The sequence below is a fragment of the Gopherus evgoodei genome, chromosome 3 (genome assembly GCF_007399415.2).
Source record: "Gopherus evgoodei ecotype Sinaloan lineage chromosome 3, rGopEvg1_v1.p, whole genome shotgun sequence".
NCBI lineage: Eukaryota > Metazoa > Chordata > Testudines > Testudinidae > Gopherus > Gopherus evgoodei.
Genome location: NC_044324.1, coordinates 134761995 through 134783398, shown reverse-complemented (window position 1 = coordinate 134783398; position 21404 = coordinate 134761995). Strand labels below are relative to the sequence as shown.

Here is a 21404-nt window from a genome sequence, read left to right as displayed (position 1 = left end):
TGTGACCACCCCCCACATGACCCCACCCCTAGCCCAGGACCCTCACACTCTCCCCATCCCATCCCTTCCCATCTTTATCTGGGGAGGGCCAGGGGAGGATGCCTCTGGCCTGGCTGGAGCTGCTCCAGTAGGCTGGGCAGCGTGGCTTGGCCGCAGCCTGCTCCAGTGGGCCAGACTGGGCAGCGCATCCGCAGCATGTTCCAGACGGCTGGGCCAGGGCAGCACAGCTGGAGCCTGCCAGCCCCGGAGCTGCAGCGGCTTCGGAGGCTGGGGGGAGAGCAGCGTGGCCAGAAGTGGAGAGACTCTGGCCCCGCCTCTTCCCTTCTGGCTCTGCTGCCTCTCCTTGCTCCCTCTGTTGTGGGGAAGGGCTCTGTCTCACCTCTCCCTCTCTATACTCATTCATAAGCCGACCCCCTTCTCTGGTGCTTCCCTTTTTTACTAAAAAAATTCGGCTTATGAACGAGTATATACAGTAATCAGCTTGGTTTACTGTACTGTTTCTATAACAAGTGAGTTTCAGATGTAATGACTTGTTACACCAATCCACCCCATCTATCTCATGGGAATGCCATGTCATAGCCTTGGCCTGCTAGGACCAGGTAGCAGCGGTTCTACCCCATTCTGCTTGCTTTCCAAGGCTGAGGAGCTTGGCCTTCCTGGAACTGAAGAGTTTTCCTTCTCATAGACAGACTTGGCTAAAGAGAGCTAAGTGAGGTCTGTCTGCCGGGTTTGAAATCAGTTTTCCTCCTCCTAGATACTGTTGGTTCATGGCACCTTTATTCCATAATATTCAGTGCAATGCTTCTGGGTTCCAACATCCACCACTCAGGGAACATGCCTCTATGACATAATATTCCTGCTTCTATGGTCTGGAAGCAGCTGCTGATGGCTAGGCAATAGTGCTGCTGACAAGGATCTGGGTTATAAGGGATCACATATTGAATATGAGTGAACATTGTGATGCAGTTACTAAAAAGGCTAATAATATTCTGGGGTTTATTAATGGGAGTGTCATACAGAAGACACAGGAGATAATTATCATGCTTTACTCGGCACTGGGGAGGCCTCAGCTGTAGTGCTGTCTCTTCCAATTCTGTGTGCTATACTTTAGGAAAACTGTGGACAAGTTTGAAAAAGTTCGGAGCAACAAAAAAAAATAAAAATAAAAGGTTTAGAAAATCTGACCTATGAGGAAAAAAGTTTAAAAAAACCTGGGCATATTTAGTCTTTAAACAGAGAACAGTCTTCAAATATGTTAAGGGTTGTTATGCAGAGAACTGTGATCAATTGTTCTTCATGTCCATTGAAAATAAAACAAGCAGCAGTCGGACTTAATCTGTAGCAAGTGAGATTTAGGTTAGATATTAGGGGGAAACTATTTACTTATAAGGCAGTTTAGGTCTGAAATACGCTTCCCAGGGAGATTGTGGAATCCCCATCACTGGAGGTTCTTAAGAACTTAGATAAACACCTGTCCCAGGGGCTGGACTTGGTGTCTTTTCAAGGTCCCTTGAAGCCCTACATTTCTATGATTCTATGTTAAGGTGGAAATAACATAAGCTAGTCTTTAAGTTATAGATTTGTGACAACAAAGAGTTGTTTAATTTGGGGAATACTGCTGCTCCTTTGCCAATTTGTGACATTATTGCCTTCTTAAATTGAGAGTTCTTGGGGAGGTGGGGAATCACTGTTTTTTCATAACTGATAGAGTCTTTCCTGCTATTCTGGACAATTTTTTGGTCTTTACTTGCATGTTGGTTGAGTAGTCACTTAGAGCTATATCATCCTTAAAATCTGAATATTCTATTGCATTGTTAAACCACAGGATGCCTGTGTTGTATCTATCCGCATTTCTTCTCATAATGATGCCAATGGGAATGCCAACTTGAAGAGGAAAGAGAACCCTGTTTGAAACCAGTGTTTATTTGAAACACAGACTTGTGCAAATGGTTTAACATCATCAAGGCTTTCTATCAAGTTAAGGTAATTATTTTGTTGGCATACCATCAGCACTTTATAGATTTTAAGAAAGGCACTTGTCAACCTCCATCACAATTCACTCTGGAACATCTTGAAGTTCCTGATGAGTGGTTTTTGCCATTTGGTACTCTTCAATGACTATTTTTAGGGTGAAAATCTGGACAACATGTGAATCTTATGGTATGAAATCCAGTTTGTTTTTCCTTTAGCTTTGCCTCAATGGCTTCCTTTATTCTGCTTAAGATGACAGGCAGTCCTCTGCAGTATCACTAAAAGGAATGTAATACTTCACCAGTTACTGCAATTGCTTAGGTCACTTTTTTTGTATTTTGACTATAATGCTATTTTCCATTGTTCTGGAAACTTTTCCGAGTTCCATACTTTTTTGAAAAGTTTGCTGATTTTTATCAAGTCTCATCACAACTATCTTCTAACATTTCCCCAGTGACTTGATCAAGTTTTAACTTTCTATTGTGTTTTTCACTTTGTCAATGGTCTAGTTCTAGATGTTCAATTTCTTTGTCAAGATCAATAGTTGTTGTGATGTTGGTCTGTTGCTCTGCCAACTGCTTTGTTTGTTCTTTTTCCATTGTTCAGGTTTTTCCTTGTTTATCCTTAATAGGCCATCTAGTTGGTGTAAACTTACCAGCTAGAACCTTGTTGTGTTGTGTGATGGGGCAAGGCCAGATGGCTACAGTAAAGTACTGAGGAACAGGTATGTTAGCCCCAGGCTAAACAAATCCCTAGTACCATGGTAACCAAATGGCAGTTCCTCCAGGTTAATCAAGGCACCTGGGGCCAATTAAGATCTTTCGAGAAGACAGTGGAGACAGCTACATTGATTAGAACACCTGCAGCCAATCAAGGCAGGCTAATCAGGGCACCTGGGTTTTAAAAGGAGCTCAACTCCAGTCAGGCGGGGAGGAGCCAGAGGAGAGGACGCACGTGTGAGGAGATGGGAGCAAGAGGTGCAAGGAGCTGAGACAGAGGGTGTGCTACTGGAGGATTGAGGAATTATCAGACAATCAAGCATTACCAGACACCAGGAGGAAGATCCTGTGGCGAGAATAAAGAAGGTGTTTGAAGGAGGCCATGGGGAAGTAGCTCAGGGAGGTGTAGCTCTCATGCAGCTGTTACAAGAGGCACTATAGACAGCTGTAATCCACAGGGCCCTGGGCTGGAACCCGGAGTAGAGGGTGGGCCCGGTTTCCCCCAAACCTCGCAACTCCTGATCAGACACAGGAGGAGTTGACCCAGACTGTGGGTTCCACCAGAGGGGAAGATCACTGAGGTGAGCAAATCCGACAATAAGCGCAGGACCCACCAAGGTAAAGGAGGAACTTTGTCACAGTTGATAAAGTGCTTTACTATCACCTCTTTCAGTGATCTCATCAGCTTCTTTGGTGAGGACATACATGTATTTTCTCATCTCTTTTTGTGTGCTGCTTTTTACTACTTTTTTTGTTTTACATTTCCCCCCCCGATGCTTTTTCTGGAGGTGTTCGTGGAGCTGATGATTGCTTTTGCTTGCTTCCTTTCTTTCACACAATTCCACACATCCTTATTTATGCAGACTTCAAGTTCATTTGTCTAGAAACCAGTTACAGTTATTGAGGCCTCCATGACACTGCCAGGCAGAAAGGACCATGATATGACATCCTGTGCTGGATTAAAGTCCAGGGATCCAGGTTAATGCTCTAAAATTGTGAGTGTCCTTCTTGGAGAGATGCACTCAATGAATATTAATGGGAAATTACACCTTCTTCACTAGAGCCTTCAATTGTGGAGTTCCACAGGAATCTCTCCCCAGCTCTTTTCAATATCTACATGCAACTACTAGGCAAACTGGTCAGATTACATTGTGCAACTATCATATTTATATATCGTGTTTGAAACTTATCTTGGAGCAACCACAGTCAAGTCCATCTCTCTTCAGTTACATACTTCCAAAGTTGTACAGGAAATAGAGATACAGAGACAGTGGCACCTTTCTTCAAAAGGGGATGAAGGTGGGGTGCAGGATGACAGAAGAGAGAACAAAGGGAATTACCAGTAAGAAATTTTCACTTTGCCACCTCAGAGTGTCTCATCTAGAAAGTGATTGTGTGTACAGTCTTCATGCTGTTAGCTTCAGAAGGCTGGGCTGGAAGTGAAATATCAATCCCTGAGAGAGGCTTGGGAATCTCAGGGAAAGACCATCATCACATCATTCCTGGATTCATGAGGTCTGAAAACCAATGAAGATGATGCCATCAAAGAGCAAGCAAGCTCACCATGGCCTTGTACTTCCTGACTTTCTAAGGCTCTCCTGCGAGGAAAAATAGGAGGGTGGCAGCACCAATTTTGTGCTCCAGATAAATGACTCGTGTGCCCAAGGACTCAGAGCAGAATCAAGGACACTTGCCAGAACTGGTTGTAGCAAACACACCTATCTTGGGGTGCCAAATTTAAAGATTAATTGAAGTACGTAGGTGTTCAGACTCCACTCCTCAAGGAGAGGAACCGATTACTGAATCGGTCTGTTCCTGAACTGTATGCATACTCCCTCTGAAGATAAACTGCAGAGATATGCTGCCAAGGCACTAGGACATTGGTCTTTGTTCAGCCCAGGTTCTTCACCAAAGGGCAGATCGATGAATTGAAAATGAGAATCCTCAAGAACAAAATGGAGGAACTGCCCATAAGCTAGGCCAGTGGTTTTCAACATTCCCAGACTACTGCCCTTTTCGGGAATCTGATGTGTCTTGTGCACTCCAAGTTTCACCTCACTTAATAAATATCATATAATAAATAATATATGGAGAGATACCTATCTCATAGAAATGGAAGGGACCTTGAAAGGTCATCACGTCCAGTCCCCTGCCTTCACTAGCAGGAACAAGTACTGTCCCTGACAGTCCCCCTCCCACTTTTTTTTTTTTGGTGCCCCAGATCCCGAAATTGCCCCCTCAAGGATTGAGTTCACAATCCTGGGTTTAGAAGGCCAATGCTCAAACCACTGAGCTATCCCTCCCCCCACAAACACTTAAAAACTACTTTCTTACAAAACCAGACATAAATTCAAAAGTGTCACTATTAGTGAAAAACTGCCTACTTTCTCATTTTTACCATATAATTATAAAACAATTGGAATATAAATATTGTACTTACATTTCATGGCATAACATATAGAGCAATGTAAACAAGTCATTGTCTGCATAAAATTTTCGTTTGTATTGATATTCTATGTTGCCTGTTGTAAAACCAGGCAAATATCTAGATGAGTTGATGTAGCATCTGGAAGACCTCTGTGTACCCCCCCAGAGATACGCATACTCCTGTTTGAATACCACTAAACTAGGCAAGTGGGAATATTAAGGTACACATTCTTGAGACTGATGGAGCATAAGAAGTCTCCCTCTTGGAGAGACTGTAGGGGTACAATAAAATTAAAAAAACCAAACTGAATTCTGCTTTACCTCTGCTCAAGTTTAAGTCTATCTTCTTTGTAATAGATCTCTCTATGGTATTTATCAAATGTCTCAAAATCCAGAGATGTTTTAATTTATGTCTTTCAGGGATTGGCTACACTCGAAACTCCAAAGTGTTGCCACGGGAGCGCTCCCGCAGCAGCGCTTTGAAGTGCGAGTGTGGTCGCAGCGCCAGCGCTGGGAGAGAGCTCTCCCAGTGCATCATGTACTCCACCTCCTCCTGGAGATTAGCTTACGGCACTGGGAGCTGTGCTCCCAGCACTGGGGCACTGTTTACACTGGTGCCTTACAGAGCTGTAACTTGCTGCACTCAGGGGGTGTTTTTTCACACCCCCGAGCAAGAAAGTTGCAGCGCTGTAAAGCATCAGTGGAGCCAAGCCCTTAGTTCTTTTATTGATGTCTCCACAACTGTTTTTAGTTTTAGCGAAAGTACAGAAAAAAATTCCAAAATTTCTTGGCTGATAGAATCTGGAGACCATGTGGTACATTAACAGAGAAATACAGAGAACCACTAGACATAGTAAGCTGAGCTACACAAGAAATTTGGTTCTCTTTCATAAATAGTTAATCACAGAAAACCAAGAGCTGAAGATTAAAAAGTTAAGATTTCAAGAAAAGAATGGAAATTGTCATAGTGAGGTCTAAGACACATACAACAAAGCTGCAAACTGAAATATGAATATTTCAAATTAACATAAAAAACAACAGAGGAATCAAGGAATTCTAGATGTAAAGCTTCCATTCCATCTTTAACATAACCAAGACATCCAGATATTGCACCGAAGACCAGTACATACCATAGTAATTCATAAACTCCTCAATAGCTAGGTCAACAGAGACACTAACAACATAGTAAGAAAAGTGGTTGAAAGTTAACCAGTAACTACTAACTATGCAGATACACACACTACACTGCACAGGCTCCGGAACTGTTAAAAGAAATAAACCTCAGTAGGGCGCATTAAGAAATTTGTTCAACAGGTCAAGAACTCTTGGACTAAACCAACCACCTAAAGGTAGATTCAAGAGAAAATTATTGGGAATTACTGGACTAACAAGGTCCAAGGGCAATGAAAAGGTCACCCCCAATTGCTGGGAAAAGGAAGACTGCTAGAATTTCTACCTTTATGCTGTCTCAAGACGCTGACTTGGGGGGTTGGGGCAGCCTCCACTTTTTTGGGGGGGCGGGGGAGTGGGTGGGAAGAGAATCCTCTAGCTTGCAAACTGATAAATGTGAAGTTCCACTCCCCTCTAGCCATCTCCTCCAACATCTCTAGAGACTAATGGCTGCTCCCTGCAGACAAGTCTCTACTACACCATACCTCTCTAAGCTATTTTACATTCACCCTGCTCTCTCCCACATCACACATATACTTTCTGGGTGTTTGAGCTTCCCTCAAATAACTCCAGTGTCTGCCTCTGATCTGTCTCAGTTTTTCCAAGCTGCAGTATGAAGTTCACACAGTTCTTGATAGTTTCATGATGGTTGCCCACAGGGCTTTTGAATAGCAGCAGAGAAATTAATTGGGAATCTTGTTAATTTCATTCCACTGATACCTGACAAAGCTCTGACCATAAGTAGAAGCACTAGGGCTGTCTCATCCTGTGCAGATGCAGGAAAACAATACGACATCAATTGAGTTTTGCTTCACATTTGTGAGACTAACTTTATAACCTTAAGTGCTAGAATTTTAATTAAAAAAAGAGAAATGTCAATTTCTGCAGAATGTGATGGCTTATGCGCCACATTCATTGGGGAAAGGAGCTCAACAGTATTTTCTCAAGTTGTGATGTATCACATACTAATCACCACCACAAAGGCTTAGCGGGCATGCCTACATGAACACTTAAGTATGTTTACATTGCCATTAAAAACCTGTGGCTGGCCCATGCAAACTAGGTCAGTCTCGGAGCTGTTTAATTGCAGTGTAGACGTTCTTTGAGATCTGTGACCCTCCCAACTTAAGCCTTAGTTACAGAGATAAATGACATATTTTTGTTTAGTAGTAAACTATTAGACCATTTTGGAATAAGAAGGGATAGCTTTTACAGGTACTTGTTGACTAAAAATAGGAAAAAATATTTTACGTACAATCACTTGGAAGTGGAAGACCATAGGAAGTTATGTAAAAGTTGACTGTATTCTTACAACTTAAAATAGCCAATTAAGCATTGAAGACATTTTTATGAAAACTGTTCTCATTTAAGTAGTAATTTGGAGTTAGTATTTAACAGCTCTACAAACAACCAAAAATAATGTTATATAATGGAAATATTAAGACTTAAAACTAAAAGTGTTAGCCAGCACCATGGAAGAAAATTAGTTAGTTACTTCAACAGCTCATTGTATGCAAAAATAACTCATTCACTGCCCACAAGTTATTCTTGGCTAAAAATAAGGAGCAAATTCATCTCTTATTTCCTTTGTGATTTACCTTGGTCATCTTATACCTAATACTGTGATCCACATTCTGTCTTTAATAATAGTCAACTCATTTTGCATTTCCAGGCTAAACATCTGTTTGGTGTTCCTTCTAACACCACTGAGTCCTAATAGTAAAACAATTGTGAACGTATATAACTATAGGGAGTTCAACATTAAAGGTATGAGATCTAAGTGAAAGAAACAATATTCATACACACAAAGCCTGTTAATTCTAAAATTCAGTTTCCCTCCTGTTCCTTAAAATTTATTAGAATGAGCCATAAAAATCAATGTCTCCACTGAGTCCACGTTTTTTAGTGTCTAGAAGAGCTATGAATTTAAGTTTCTGAGCTTGCCTTTTGAAGGTGTTGTGCAGGTTTTCTTTGAGGAGGACAGAGATGAGATATGGAGTGATTGCTTGGTGAAAAGTTACTATTTTCCCTTAAAAGTAGTAAACTCAATCTTCCCATAGAAGAGACACACATGAAAGCATATCACATTTTCTTCCAGCACACTTTACTTAGCATTCCCTTAATGGAATCAGATTTCCATTTATCATGTCACATACAAAAAGATCAAAATCTCTCTGAAAAAAAACTAACCCTGTTTATTGCAAAGGCTAATTCCACCCCACCTATCCCAATTAAATTTTAAGAAGATGGGGGCACTACAAAATATATTTTTCACAGCTATGTTTTTAAACTCCGGTTTTCTGTACTGCAGCCTTATTCTTACTACTGGAATGTTACTTGGAATCTGTATTTTAGAAGTCACAGCTCAAAATGTGGTGAGATCCGAATGTAATTACTTACTGCAGGTACCAATAATTTTTTCACTTCTTCAACAGCCCTCTTCAATTTGATTTCTGCTCTGTTTTGAGCATCTTCCACAGTGATTAGTACATGTAAGTCTTCATTCAGGTGTTCCCAGTTGGGCTTGCCTCTGTTCTGTTCCTCCTAAAATAAACAGATAAATTAAATTCAATCAAAGGCGCATGAAAATTATTCAATTTCCTTGCCTACTGTATATTCATAAAATCTTTATCAATCTTTTTTGTCTTTAAAAAAGACAAACAAAAAACAACCATCACAACATCTGGTGCCTTACAACTGATGACATGAGTTTCCAGAGTGGGGAGATGGACTGAGTGGTGGGTGGAAAGTCTGAGTAGATCTGAGAACTGAATAAATGTAGTTGTTGGTTTTTTTAAAAATAAACAACCCTAACCCAAGATGGTACTAAAATTTACTTATAATTTTCAAATAATTTAAAAAAAGTTAACATGAATGGGGGGGGCATGAGTATGTAACTGCAAAATTTCCAGTTGACTACTAACATAACTCCTATTCAGAGCTTATCTTTCATTTAAGATAACAGGAACGTGAATAAGGCTTAAAAAAAAAGCACTGCAATGAATAAAACATCTTTTAGAACAAGTAACCCCTTCCTCCAGCATGTGGAATAGAGTAAGAGCAGGATGGGGACAAAAAAAACCTTGAATCCTTAGATGACCCCAGAGAGCAGTGCCTAAACAGATGAAGCACATTGTTGGTTAAATAAGAGATTACTTAAGTACCTGTAACTAAAGGTCCTTCGAGATGCATCGTCTCTATTTGTATTTCAAATGTGGATGCGCATGCTAGAAATTTTCTGTAACAGTGTCGGTTGACCTGTTTGTGCATCATACATTGCCTCATGTTCCAGGTGGGATTACAAGAGGCTATGCAGGGCAACACTCCTTCAGTCACCCTGTTACCGCTGGTAAGCCCAGTCTGCAGCAGAAGGGGTGGTGGGTGGGTCGTGGAATACCAATAAGGACCACACATTTCGAAGAACCTCTAGTTACAGGTAAGTAACCTCTTCATCTTTGAGTGATGGTCCCAAGTGTATTCCAAATGCAGGTGAGTATCAAGAAGTGATCAGCTTAGAGGTGGGTGTTTGGACGTTAGAGGTATCACATTCTGCTGCTCATTGGAGTAATGGGCAGTGAAGGTATGCGCAGGGCACCAGGTCACTGCTCAGCAGATGTCGTGCCAGAGGATAAGTGTGAAAGGGAGCACATGGCAAGGGGCTCAAAGGGAGGTTTGGTGAGGGTGGAGAGCACAAAATTGAGGTTTTGGAAGAATGGGGGTAGTTTAAGGACTGGTAGGAAGTTGTTCAACAACGCTTTGAGAAATCAGGTGATGGTGGGAGGAGTAAAGACAAAGTCTCCATCCACCGGCAGGAGGAAAGCACTATGCACTGCTAAGTGGACTTGGACCCAGCTACGGGCAAGGACTGAAGTCTTAAGTTCTAAGAGGCAGTTCAGGATGGTGGAGATGGAGATGTCCTTAAGGAGGAGACAGATGCATTACACCCAGTAGGTGAAATGCTTCCAATTTACTGCATAGCACGCTTGCCTGGAATCTTTCTTGCTGTGCATAAGTATGTGACAAACTGATTTCGAGCAGGCATTGTCTATGTGCGAGCCCCATCCAAAAATCAGGCTGTCAGTAGAAGTGGGCCTCGGTTGGTGTGCCAAACTCAGCCTTGGTCCTGGGTGAAGAGGTCTGGCAGAGTGGGGAGACGGATTGGGTGGCAGGCAGAGTCTGAGCAGATCTAAAAACTAGAACTGCCATGACTGTGGCCTGGTTGTGGTGGATCTTGCACAGGATTTGGAGGGGGGGCAGGAACAGGGAGAAAAGCATAGCAGAGACCACTCCACCATGGAAAGAGGAGAGCATCTCCTTGCGAATCATGCCCCCTGACCTCCTGGGAGCAGGAGAGCGGGCACTTACAGTTTTTGCAAATGGCAAAGAGGTTCCAACGAGGGGTGCCCCAAGCACTGTAGACAGAGTGAAGAGTAGGGTTGTATTGTTCCTACTCCTGATTGAGGAACCAGGTCCAGCTTAGCCCATGTGCCAGAAGGGTCAGTGCCCCTGGGAGGTACACCATGTGGAGTGACACATTGTGGTGTATACATCAGTTCCAAAGGTGGACACAATCATCACACAGTGACTGGGACCCGGTGCCCCCTTGTCTGTTTATGTATACCACTGCAATGGTATTGTCAGAGAGGAGCTGAATGAGCTGGGCTCGGATGAAGGGTAGGAAAGCATGACAGGTTAAGTGGACTGCTCGCAGCTCCAGAATATTGATGTGCAAGCATGCTTTGCACTATGTCCAAACCTGTCGGGCAGCATGTCTGTCCAAATGGGCACCCCAATGGGCTAGGGAGGCATCCATAAGATGGTGGCTGTGGGGGTGAGAGTGGTGAAGTGGGTGCCTAGTAGCACTTTGGCAGAAGTAGTCCACCAAGCTAGGGAGGCCTGGATGGGGCATGGGACAATATGGATGGTGTCAAGGTGGACGATGGAGTCTGCAGACAGACAGGAGCCACAATTCCAGAAAGTACATGTTCAAGTGGGCATGCAGCGCCACATGGGTGCAGGCCGCCATGTGGCCCTAGGCAGCGGCGCACTTTGGTGCATGGATTGCTATGTAGGGCTGCCACGATGGCTGTCAGGACAGCGAAACTGTCTGCTGGGAGGAAGGCCAGTGCTCCCATGGAATCCAAGCATGCCCCAATTAAATAGATTACCTGTGTCACAACAAGCACATATTTCTCCTCGTTCATACAGATGCCAAGAGTGGCAAGGAGCAAGCAGAGAGCATAGATGGTCGACGTAGTTTCAGTGAGGGTTGATGTCGCCAGTAGCCAGTCATCTAAGTAAGGGAACACAGTTAGGCCATGACGATTGAGAAGACTTTGGTAAATACCCTTAGGGCTGTTGCAATGTCAAAAGGAAGAACTCTGAACTGGTAGTGGTTGTTACCCACATGGAAGTGAAGCAAACTACGGTGGGCCAGATGGATGTCAGTGTGGAAGTACGTGTCTTTCATGTCAAGGGCTGTAAACAATGGTCCCTGGGGAAGAGAGGGAATAATTAATGCAAGTGTCACCATATGGCACTTGGTCTTCCTGATGAAGGTGTTAAGTAGCTGGAGATCGAGTGAAGGCTGGAAACCTCCTCCCTTTTTTTTTGGATGAGAAAGGCCTGGTCTACACTAAAAGAATAGCATAGCTGAAGTTGACGTATCTTAAGACTGAATTAAAATTATTTACTTTGCATCCTTTCAGCACGCAGCAGCTCCCCCGTCAACTTTGCTTCTGCCTCTCGCACAGCTGGAGTTCAGCAGTCGATGGGAGAGCGATCGGGGATCAATTTATCGCGTCTACACTACATGTGATAAATCGATCCCCGATAGATCAATCGTTACCTGCCGATCCAGCGGGTAGTGTAGATGTACCCAAAGTATGGGGAGTAGAAGTCATTCCCGACGAAAGCGTCAGGCACAGGTTCGATTGCACCTTTCATCAGGACGGCATCAGCTTTGTGCTGAAGGAGGCTGCAATGCGAGAGACTCCCAGGACGTGCCCATAAGGGGACCCCATAGGATGGGAAGGTAAGGAACTCGATAGAATAAATGTGCAGTATGATCTCCAGTACCCAACAGTCCATGGTAATCTTGCCCCAGTTGTGGGTGAATAGGGCAAGATGGCCCCCAAAAGCGGCAGAGGAGGCCAGGGGTGGTGATGTGGGGGGCTCACAGCTCTTCAAATACATGTCAAAACTGGGTCTATGGTTGATTCCATGTTATGGCAAAGGAGATGGCTGATGGTTGCGGATGCTGTGATCTGGGGTATCATCATACATGCTCCTGATATGGAGTGTAATTGGGCTGGTATGGTGCACAGAAGCGTGACCTCTGTGGTTTTCAATGGGGCGCCAGGGTGTAAATCCTGGATAGTGGAGTCTCGCTCTCGAGACCTAGAGAGCGGAAGGACTCTCTTCGAAGAGAACAACTTCTCTTTTTTGAAGGGGAAGTCTGGGATGGTGGTCGGACCTCCCTGGGGCAGCCAGAGGATTGCAGCTATGAGTCTCTTCACATGACAATGCCTGTGGCAGGAGAGCAGGATGACACATCCACTGCAGCTTGGAGGCTAACCTTGGCCATCAGATGGCCTTCCTCCACCAGGGTCTGGAAGAGCTGTTGCTTGTCCTGTGATAGATCCTCCAGGAACTTTGCTATCTTGACACATTTATTAAAGTCATACCTAGCAGAGTCTGGTAATCTGATATGTGGAACTGCAGGGCTGCAGAGTAAATCTTGTGGCGTAGGAGGTCAGGGTGCTTGGCAGCTCTATCTGGGGGTCCGGAGATATGTTCAGTCTCCACATTCACTACCTGCAAAGGGGGATGGGGGAAGGAGAAGAGAAAGTCAGCCCTCTTGCCTGGAATAAAATACCTGCATTCCACTCTCTTAGGTGTGGGGGTGCATGAAGCTGTTGTGTGCCAGAGTACCCATGTAGGTTGAAGGATATAGTTTTTTATGGGCAGGGCAACATGAGATGGTACCCTTGGCTAGAGGATGTCTAGCAGCTGGTGATGTTCATCCAGGACTTTCTCCAAAGGTATGACCAAGTCCATAACTACCCTCTGCAGCAGTCCTTCGTATTGTCCATCATCAGGAGGCAAGAGGGCTGGGGGAATTGGTACATTGTCAGGAGAGGATGACGTAGCTGGTAGTACTAGCTCCTGCTTAGTATCTGTTTCCGGATGTGAGATGGATGGTTCCAGCACAGGGCCTCAGATGGAAGGGTGTGAGGCTTGTGACAGTGGATATGGATGGTGGTATGGGTCGCGTGGTGGCCAGTGTGCCCATGGGGGTCAGGTCCTGGGGGTACTGCAGGCCCCAAAGGTATGAGTATCAAGATGGTGGTGCCAGTGCGCACCCTGCCTGATGCAGCTGTCACTTGCAGGAGTCAGAGCTGCTCCTGGACACTGGGAAAAATGATGGTTCCTCTGCTGAGTATTTGTGGAGTCCAAAGAGATCACCAGTAGTGGTGGAACCATCAGTGCAGTCAGTCTCACAACCGTCAGGTGTGGTCTCTGGCCCAAGAAAAGTGGTGCATCCTCCAGGGTAGGGGGCTGTGGTGCCAAGGGCAGTGGCAAGAGTGGATCCGGCAGGTCTAAGTGTGAGTTTGGAGCAGTGATTTGACTAGCCCAGGTGTCCAGGGTACATCTCACTGACTGCTGAAGTGGGGAGGCATGACCTGGCATGGTTTGGGGAGAAAATGCTGTACTTCACTGCAGTCTGCAACAGGGACTTGCTGCAATGGCTATGTGAGCATGTATGAACCTCTGACTTGGATTTGTCCTGTGCTGGTGGTGCTGTTGGATCCAGGCAGGAGGTGGTAGATGGGTATTCATCACTGGTATGGAATACACATAGGCACCATCACCCGAAAAATTCAGCAATTTCGAGAAACGCTATAGTAGCCACCCCATATTAATTGCTCTCAAGAAAAGCGAAGTAAGGCAATCTTCTCTTGATCTCAAGTATTTACAAATATGGATTTTTCCTCCAAAATGAAGGCAACAGAACATAAAATCCAGGTTTATCTCTGGACTGATTTAATTGCTTAGGATGACAAGAGTTAGTCTTAATATCTTTGTCTTAAATGGAGAATGAATAGAAAAAGTTTGCTCTACCTGAGCAATATTAGAATATGGTAATATTTTAAAAGACATTAAAAACAATGGCTAAAACCTCTAAAAGAATTAAGTCTCATTAAAGATAGAGATTGATACACATTCAGAAAAAAAACCTTGTACCACCATGTATATACAGAGGCAGTTCTTAACAATTCTGGAATTAAATTGATCTAAAAGCATACTGGGCATAACAGACCATTCTGTGGAACAAGCTTTTAGCATTACCTTTCAAAAAAAACAAAAAAATGCAAACCAGTAATTAATATTTCAAGAAATGGAAGGCAGTCTGTGTTGATTTCAGAGGTGACATTTTTAACTCAAATTATTTTAAATCCTTCCAACAACTCTCAACCAGTTTTTTTTCTTATTTATACAAGTTTTAATCAACCAATATACTACTAGGTCATTTAAAGTGATAAAAACTTTAGCATTCCACCATTAACAAATAGTGTGGAATATTTTATATTTAATCCATTATAAAAGTTTCTATGGAACAGACGTGCATAAAAATTAGAGCACCAGAAAATATAAGGGAAAAGTATCTAGGGGATATAGGAGGGACAAAGGAGAGACAAGAGGGAACACAAGGGAAAAATAAAATGATCATCAGGTGTGTGTAAACTAATACAAGAAATATGGGGAATAAACAGGAAGAACTAGAAATACTAGTAATTATCACAATTATGACAGCATAACAGACTTGGTTAAATAATTTACAACTGGAATATTAGTATAGAATGGTACAGCTTGTTCATAAAGGACAGGCAGGGAAAAAAGGGAGGTGGCGTTCTTCGTATATCAAAGATGTATATACGCGCACTAAGGTTGAAATAGAAGAGGGAGGCAGACCTATTGAGCGTATGTGAGTAAGGAGAAAAGGGGTAAAAATCCAACGGTGATATAGGTGTCCACTACAGACCACCTAACCAGGAAGAAGAGTTGGATGAGGACTTTTTTTTTTCTTCTTTTAAAAGAACAAAATCATTCAAAACACAGGACTTGAGCTATCCAGACATCTGTTGGGAAAATAATACAGCAGGGCACAGATTATCCAATTACTTGGAATGCACTGGAAACAATTTATTTTTAAAATTTTATTTATTTATTTATTACAGAAGGTAGAGAGAGCGACTACAGGAGATTTGATTCTGACAGGGAGGAACTAGTTGAGAATTTGAAGATAGAAGGCAGCTTGGGGGAAAGTGATCATGAAATGACAGAGCTCATGATTTTAAAAGCAGCAAAGAATCCTGTGGCACCTTATAGACTAACAGACGTTTTGGAGCATGAGCTTTCGTGGGTGAATACCCACTTCCTCAGATGCATGATTTTAAAGAACAACAGAAGGGAAAACAGCAGAATAAAGACAAAAATCTTCAAGAAGGCAGACTTGAGCAAACTCAGATTTGGTAAGTAGGATCCCATGGGAAGCAAGTCTAAAGAAATAAAGAGTTCAGGAGGGTTGGCAGTTTTTAAAGAAACTTTATTAAGGGCACAAGAGGAAACTATCCCAATGTGTCAGAAAGATAGGAAGTACGATACAAGAGCCATTGGCTTAACCAGGAGATGTTAAATGATCTGAAACTCAAAAAAGTAGTACAAAAAGTGGAAACTAGGTCATATTATGAAGAATGAACATTAAACACACTACAACCATGGAGGGACAAAATTAGAAAGGCCAAAAATGAAATTAAGGTAGCTAAGGACAACAAAACATTTTACACACACACAAGAAGCAACAGAAAGACCAAGAACAGGCTAGGCACACCTGTTTCCTGCAGCTCCCATTGGCTGGGAATGACAAACCGTGGCCACTGGGAGCTGCAGAGGGCTGAGCCCGTGGACGGTGAACATCAGCAAAATGTCTCGCGGCCTGCAATAAGATTACCCTGATGGACCGCAGGTTGCCTGCCACTGGTCTAGACAATCCTTAGTCCTGCCTCAGTGCTGAGGACTGAATTAGTTGACCTACAGAGGTCCCTTCCAGGTCTGAATTTTATGATTCTATATTTGGTCAAAGAGTCAGCCGCCACGTTCACCTTTTAAAAACTCCACTGCAAAAGTGAGAAGTGTTCAGCTGTCAATTAACAGTCTTACATTTCTATGAGTATGATTTGTTATACTGGAGGAATGGGAAGACATATATGAACATAAACTGTATCAATAAATAAAATATTTCTCCTCACATGTACTGTATCAGCTATGGAGATTCTCAGGAAGTGTGCCATTTAAACTTCTATTTTTACACAAATGTTAAGTAACACTTTAAATAATACTGATTGGAAGATTACTTATATGAATTTCAGGAGCTGAGAGAAGAGAAAAATAACCTTCATTTACAGGAGTACAGTCTGACATCAAAAGCTCGGAAGATTCACTATGTGCTCTCTGCAATAATTTAATCTGCTACAGATGAATTCACCAAAGGACATTTGAGATGTATTTGGCCCACTCACTATATCACGGTCAACACTCTGGTACCTTGGCTTTCATCTCAGAGTAAATGACCATTTACACAATTCAGATTCAACTTTAAAAGATTATCTTAAGCAAGAGTAAGTTAAATTTTCTTTTATAAAGATGGAAACAAACAGAACCTTAATAGGAACCAACCTGAACCATATTTTTAAAATTCTATTATGAGAAATCAGATCAACATTGTTAAACCAGCAGAGAACAGTATGATAATCTACTGCTTACTTTTACTTTTGCACTAGAAATTCATAAATCATCAGGAAGAGGAGCATTCCACTGCAACTGTGTGGATTATTGGTGAGGAAGGGTCAGAGACAACATCTGGAGCCCTTAGAGGACTGTCAAAAGAACGGTTGTAGTCCAAGAGGGACAATGACAAGGAAAGGTGTCCTGGAGTAGGAGGGACATGCTAAATGAACTGATGTTTCTGCAGAGGGGATTGTCTCCATCCAATTTGAACCACCTCTGTTCATAGTGTAAATAAATAAAATACAGAAAGATAGCCAATTCTGTCACAATTTCTCTAAGAATGAAAACTGATCTGGTGCAATGACGCTAAATAGAGTAGTGCTCAACTGAGGGGAAACAATATAATCTCTTTATGAAAGTTCCAATCTGTCAGCAGTGGAAAGCACAACACTTTTGATAGACTTACAGAGCTGTAACTTTAAAATAATTAACAGAACTAGAGAAAAGTAATTAACAGAACTAGAGAAAAAATTAATTCTCTTATTTGCAGATGAGGTGGTCTTTGTTACTTGGTATTTATTAAATACTTTGAATTTAATGAGAACCACAAAACTAATACTGAAAACATTAACTACTTTGTAGATAAATTATAATTCTGCTATATCACTAGGATTTAAAAGGTGCCATATGTAACACGATAGTCTTAGATGTATTCTAGATTCATTATTTCTTGTAGTTAGCTCCATGTTATTTACTGTAGTGGAATATGGAATTATACTGTCCTTAACCACAGACTAAATGCCCTGTCATACCCCTGTAGTATCACAATCATACAACAACATATCAGTAAGACACAAAAGGATGTATATTACTAGGCAAATGGCACAGATTTCCTTTTCTGCTCTTTTCCTTCAATCAGAGGACAAGTGTACTAATAGCCTACCAATGATACTTTGGAGTGGTTTACTGCTATGATTCCTTTACCTTAAACAAAATACTTAAAAACAAAGTTTTGGAGAAGGAGAAGGGAGCTATGCAATACATTCTCCTCTTTTGTAAAATTATTACTAAAGAAAGGTTAGGAGAAAATAGTAGGGAAAGGAACAATGTTGGCACAAGAACAAATGAGTATTAACTGGTCCTGAATACATTTAGACTGGACATTAGAAGGAGATTTCTAACCATCAGAGTGAGGTTCTGGAGCAGTATCCCAGTGTGAGTAGTGGAGACAAACCACCTAACTAGTTTTAAATTGGAGTTTGATAAATTTATTAATGAGATTATATATCAGGATTGCCAGCACAGGACTGGACTCATTGAGCCAGGAAGTCCCTTCCAGTCCTATGTAATCTGTGGATTTAGCAGCTAGGATCATGGGGGGGAACAGAAGGAAGCAATAGTTTAGAGCTGCAATCCCCCTATTCTCTCTTGTCCCCCTCCCAAATTTCGAAGAAACTTATTTGGGAGACAAATCTGCTCCCAATTCAATCAAATCTTTACTTAAAATATACCAGTCCTCTTCAAGCAGTAAATCTCAGAAATTGTCTCCTGTACCGGGGCTGCCATAAAAAGTAAGTGGAGATTGAACATCTTGGAAATTTAAGTTTCATTGAGGAAGCTGACTTAAAGTTACCAATATAGTTTTTTTTATTATTATTTTAACTTAATTTAGGAGATAGGGAAAAGAGGAAAGGCAAGGTGACAAAAGAATGGTTAGGAGTGGGTTGCAGAGGAGACAGAATAAAAGAATTACAAGTTCCAGCTGCCTTAAGTGAGCAATTTAGCCAGGCTGGCAGGGCCAATGCCACTTTGGTGTTTTGAATTAATACTTCTCAGTATTACTTTTATACAAGAGATCTGAACAATTACTGTTGAGCCAAATACATTTGCTGACAAAGCAGCCAGAATAACCACGTGGAGTAAAGAGTCTTTTTATTCTGAGCAGAAAAAAAACAGAATAAAAAGAATGTTCTGAAAAATAAATTTTCAGACAAATGTATTCAAAATAAAAAAGTAGTATTTTAGACTCTCACTGTCTTCCGACTAGTTTTGCTAAATTATATATGAGAAGTGGTAAGAAGTAGAACAGGGATCAGCAATCTTTGGCACGCAGCTCGCCAGGGTAAACACCCTGGTGGGCTGGGCTGATTTGTTTACCTGCCATGTCAGCAGATTCGGCTGATTGCGGCTCCCACTGGCTGCAGTTCGCCGCTCCAGGTCAATGGGGGCTGCGGGAAGCGGCACAGGACGAGGGATGTGCTGGCCGACCTTCCTGCAGCCCCCATTGGCCTAGAGTGGTGAATGGCTGCCAGTGGGAGCCGCGATCAGCTGAACCTGCCAATGTGGCAGATAAACAAACTGGCCCAGCCTGCCAGGGTGCTTACTGTGGCAAGCCGCGTGCCAAAGGCTGCTGATCCCTGAAGTAAAAGATATAGAAAATTACTACTGAATAAAATGTTTTGTGACACAACCTTGTGGAAAAATAGTATTAGAAAAGCTTAATTACAAACAAACTATTTTATCTGCTAAATTAAACCACATTAAGAGTTATATGAACTGGTAGGCAAAATTTTACTCCATTCTTTTAATTTGGCAGAAGTTTCAGCATCCTAAATTTAGCCCAATGTTGTAACTGCTCTTACTCAGTTTTGCATGTGCATATTCACTATCTTCAGTGTTACTAGACAGAATAATGGACTTGCTGAAGCTCTGCTCTCTATTTTATAAATATATCTTGTCACTAAGGACTACAGATCAGGTAATAAAAAGTTCATTCTTTCTAAAGTTTCTTTGTATTTTAACTGCTTTACACAGCTATATAATGAAATAGGAAAATAAGCTATGCAAAGTTAAAGACAGGAATAAAACTCAAAGGTTTTAATTTACTCTGGGTGCCTGCAACCAAGCTCTGATGCTTAAAAGCAATGTGTTACAAAGACCTTGTATAAAACTGTCACTTCATTTAGTTTCTTACGAGGGTTCATAAATTGTTGTGTACAGGAAATCTATTGGTGAAATGAAGATGTCTCTTCTCACTTTCAGGTACTAACCTGTGTGTGTAGCAGGGTGGTTATCCTGCTCCTGCCTTGAAGGGCTTAAAACAGCTCTGGGGGAAGGTTGTGGCTGGGAGCTGCTAAGCTGGGCTATGCCCCAACCAGGCCACAGCTGGCCTGTATAAAGAGGGTGGGAGCCAGGAGCTCAACAGTTTCCCTCTGCCTGTAGAGGGTGCTAGAGACAGGGTACCTGAGTGGAGCAGGGCTAGGGAAAGGTAGAGGAGCTGGGCAGCTCCAGCCTGGAAAGCCCAAGGCTGCGGCCTAGCATAAGGCCAACAGGTACTGGGGGTTGTAGAGGGCAGCCCAGAGGTAGGCCAAGGCAGCAGGTCCAAACCCAACCTTGCCGGTGATGAGTAGGCTGATACTGTGGTCTGCCCTAGGGCATGGGGGCTAGACGATGACTGTCAGTAGCCTTATACTGAGGCGAGGTGAGGACAGTGGGTGGGGGTTCCCCTGGGAAGGGGAGACCCTGAGAGAAAGGGGTTACTGCCAGGGGGCAGCACCCCAGATAAAAGGGCACCGGAGTCCAGAAAGGGACATGGGGGCCAAGCGGTAGTGGATCACTGGCCTGCAGAGGGAGCGCCTGGCTGGAAATCAAGCTAATTCCCAGAAATCACCAGCAGGAGGTGCCACAGGGGTGAGTCCGCACCTCTACACTGTAATATAAAATCATACTTTCCTAATATTATTTTACACATAAGCAATGTATATAGTTGCCAGAAGGATGTTGTATAATTGAGAATGAGAAGAGAAATGACCTGTGTGATCAAAATGGGAGAGGTGGTGGTCAACAAGACTTTTTTTTTTTTAAATTAAGATATGGTCTATACTATGAACAAACGATTATCTGTGCTATGCGTTTTTCCTAGATTTCTTGAAAAAAACCTCTGTCCAGCCCCATTACCAGCCATAACATTTAAAGGGGCAAAACGTTTAGGCTTTTAAGTATTTAACACATTATTCCAACATCTTCCTTCAGCTAAAACTGATCAATGAGGTAACTCTCATTGCAAGACCAAATTGATGAAAAGATTGGATGACTACAAGAAGTAAAAGAACAGGTAATAATGGGAGTACATTTTTCATTTAATATCAGAAATCAAATTAAGAAGTCCAATTAGAAGCCGACAGGCATCTGTTTAAATTCGACTTCTTAAAAAAATTCAAGATTGAACTCAAATGCTTCACTAACTTTTAGTTAAAACCTTACATAGAATCTTAGATAAGCAGATAAAAGACAGCACTCCTGGCTACTTCAGTTGCTGATGGCCTG

General features: G+C 42.4%; 1 protein-coding gene across 10 annotated transcripts in view; it reads right to left on the bottom strand.

Moving 5' to 3' along the window:
• The window catches only part of QKI (QKI, KH domain containing RNA binding), a 340409-nt gene that overhangs the window by 83163 nt on the left and 235842 nt on the right, over nucleotides 1–21404 (bottom strand). For 9 of the 10 annotated variants that reach the window (XR_003999652.1, XR_003999651.1, XM_030556709.1 and 6 more), the window contains one exon: nucleotides 8688–8831. The exons of the other annotated variant lie outside the window; for it this stretch is intronic. Coding sequence is in view for 7 of the 9 variants with exons in the window: in XM_030556709.1 (XP_030412569.1) it covers nucleotides 8688–8831 (144 nt within the window). In the remaining 2 variants the exon portion in view is untranslated. The remainder of the gene's footprint in view (nucleotides 1–8687; nucleotides 8832–21404) is intronic. 10 annotated transcript variants of the gene reach the window in all.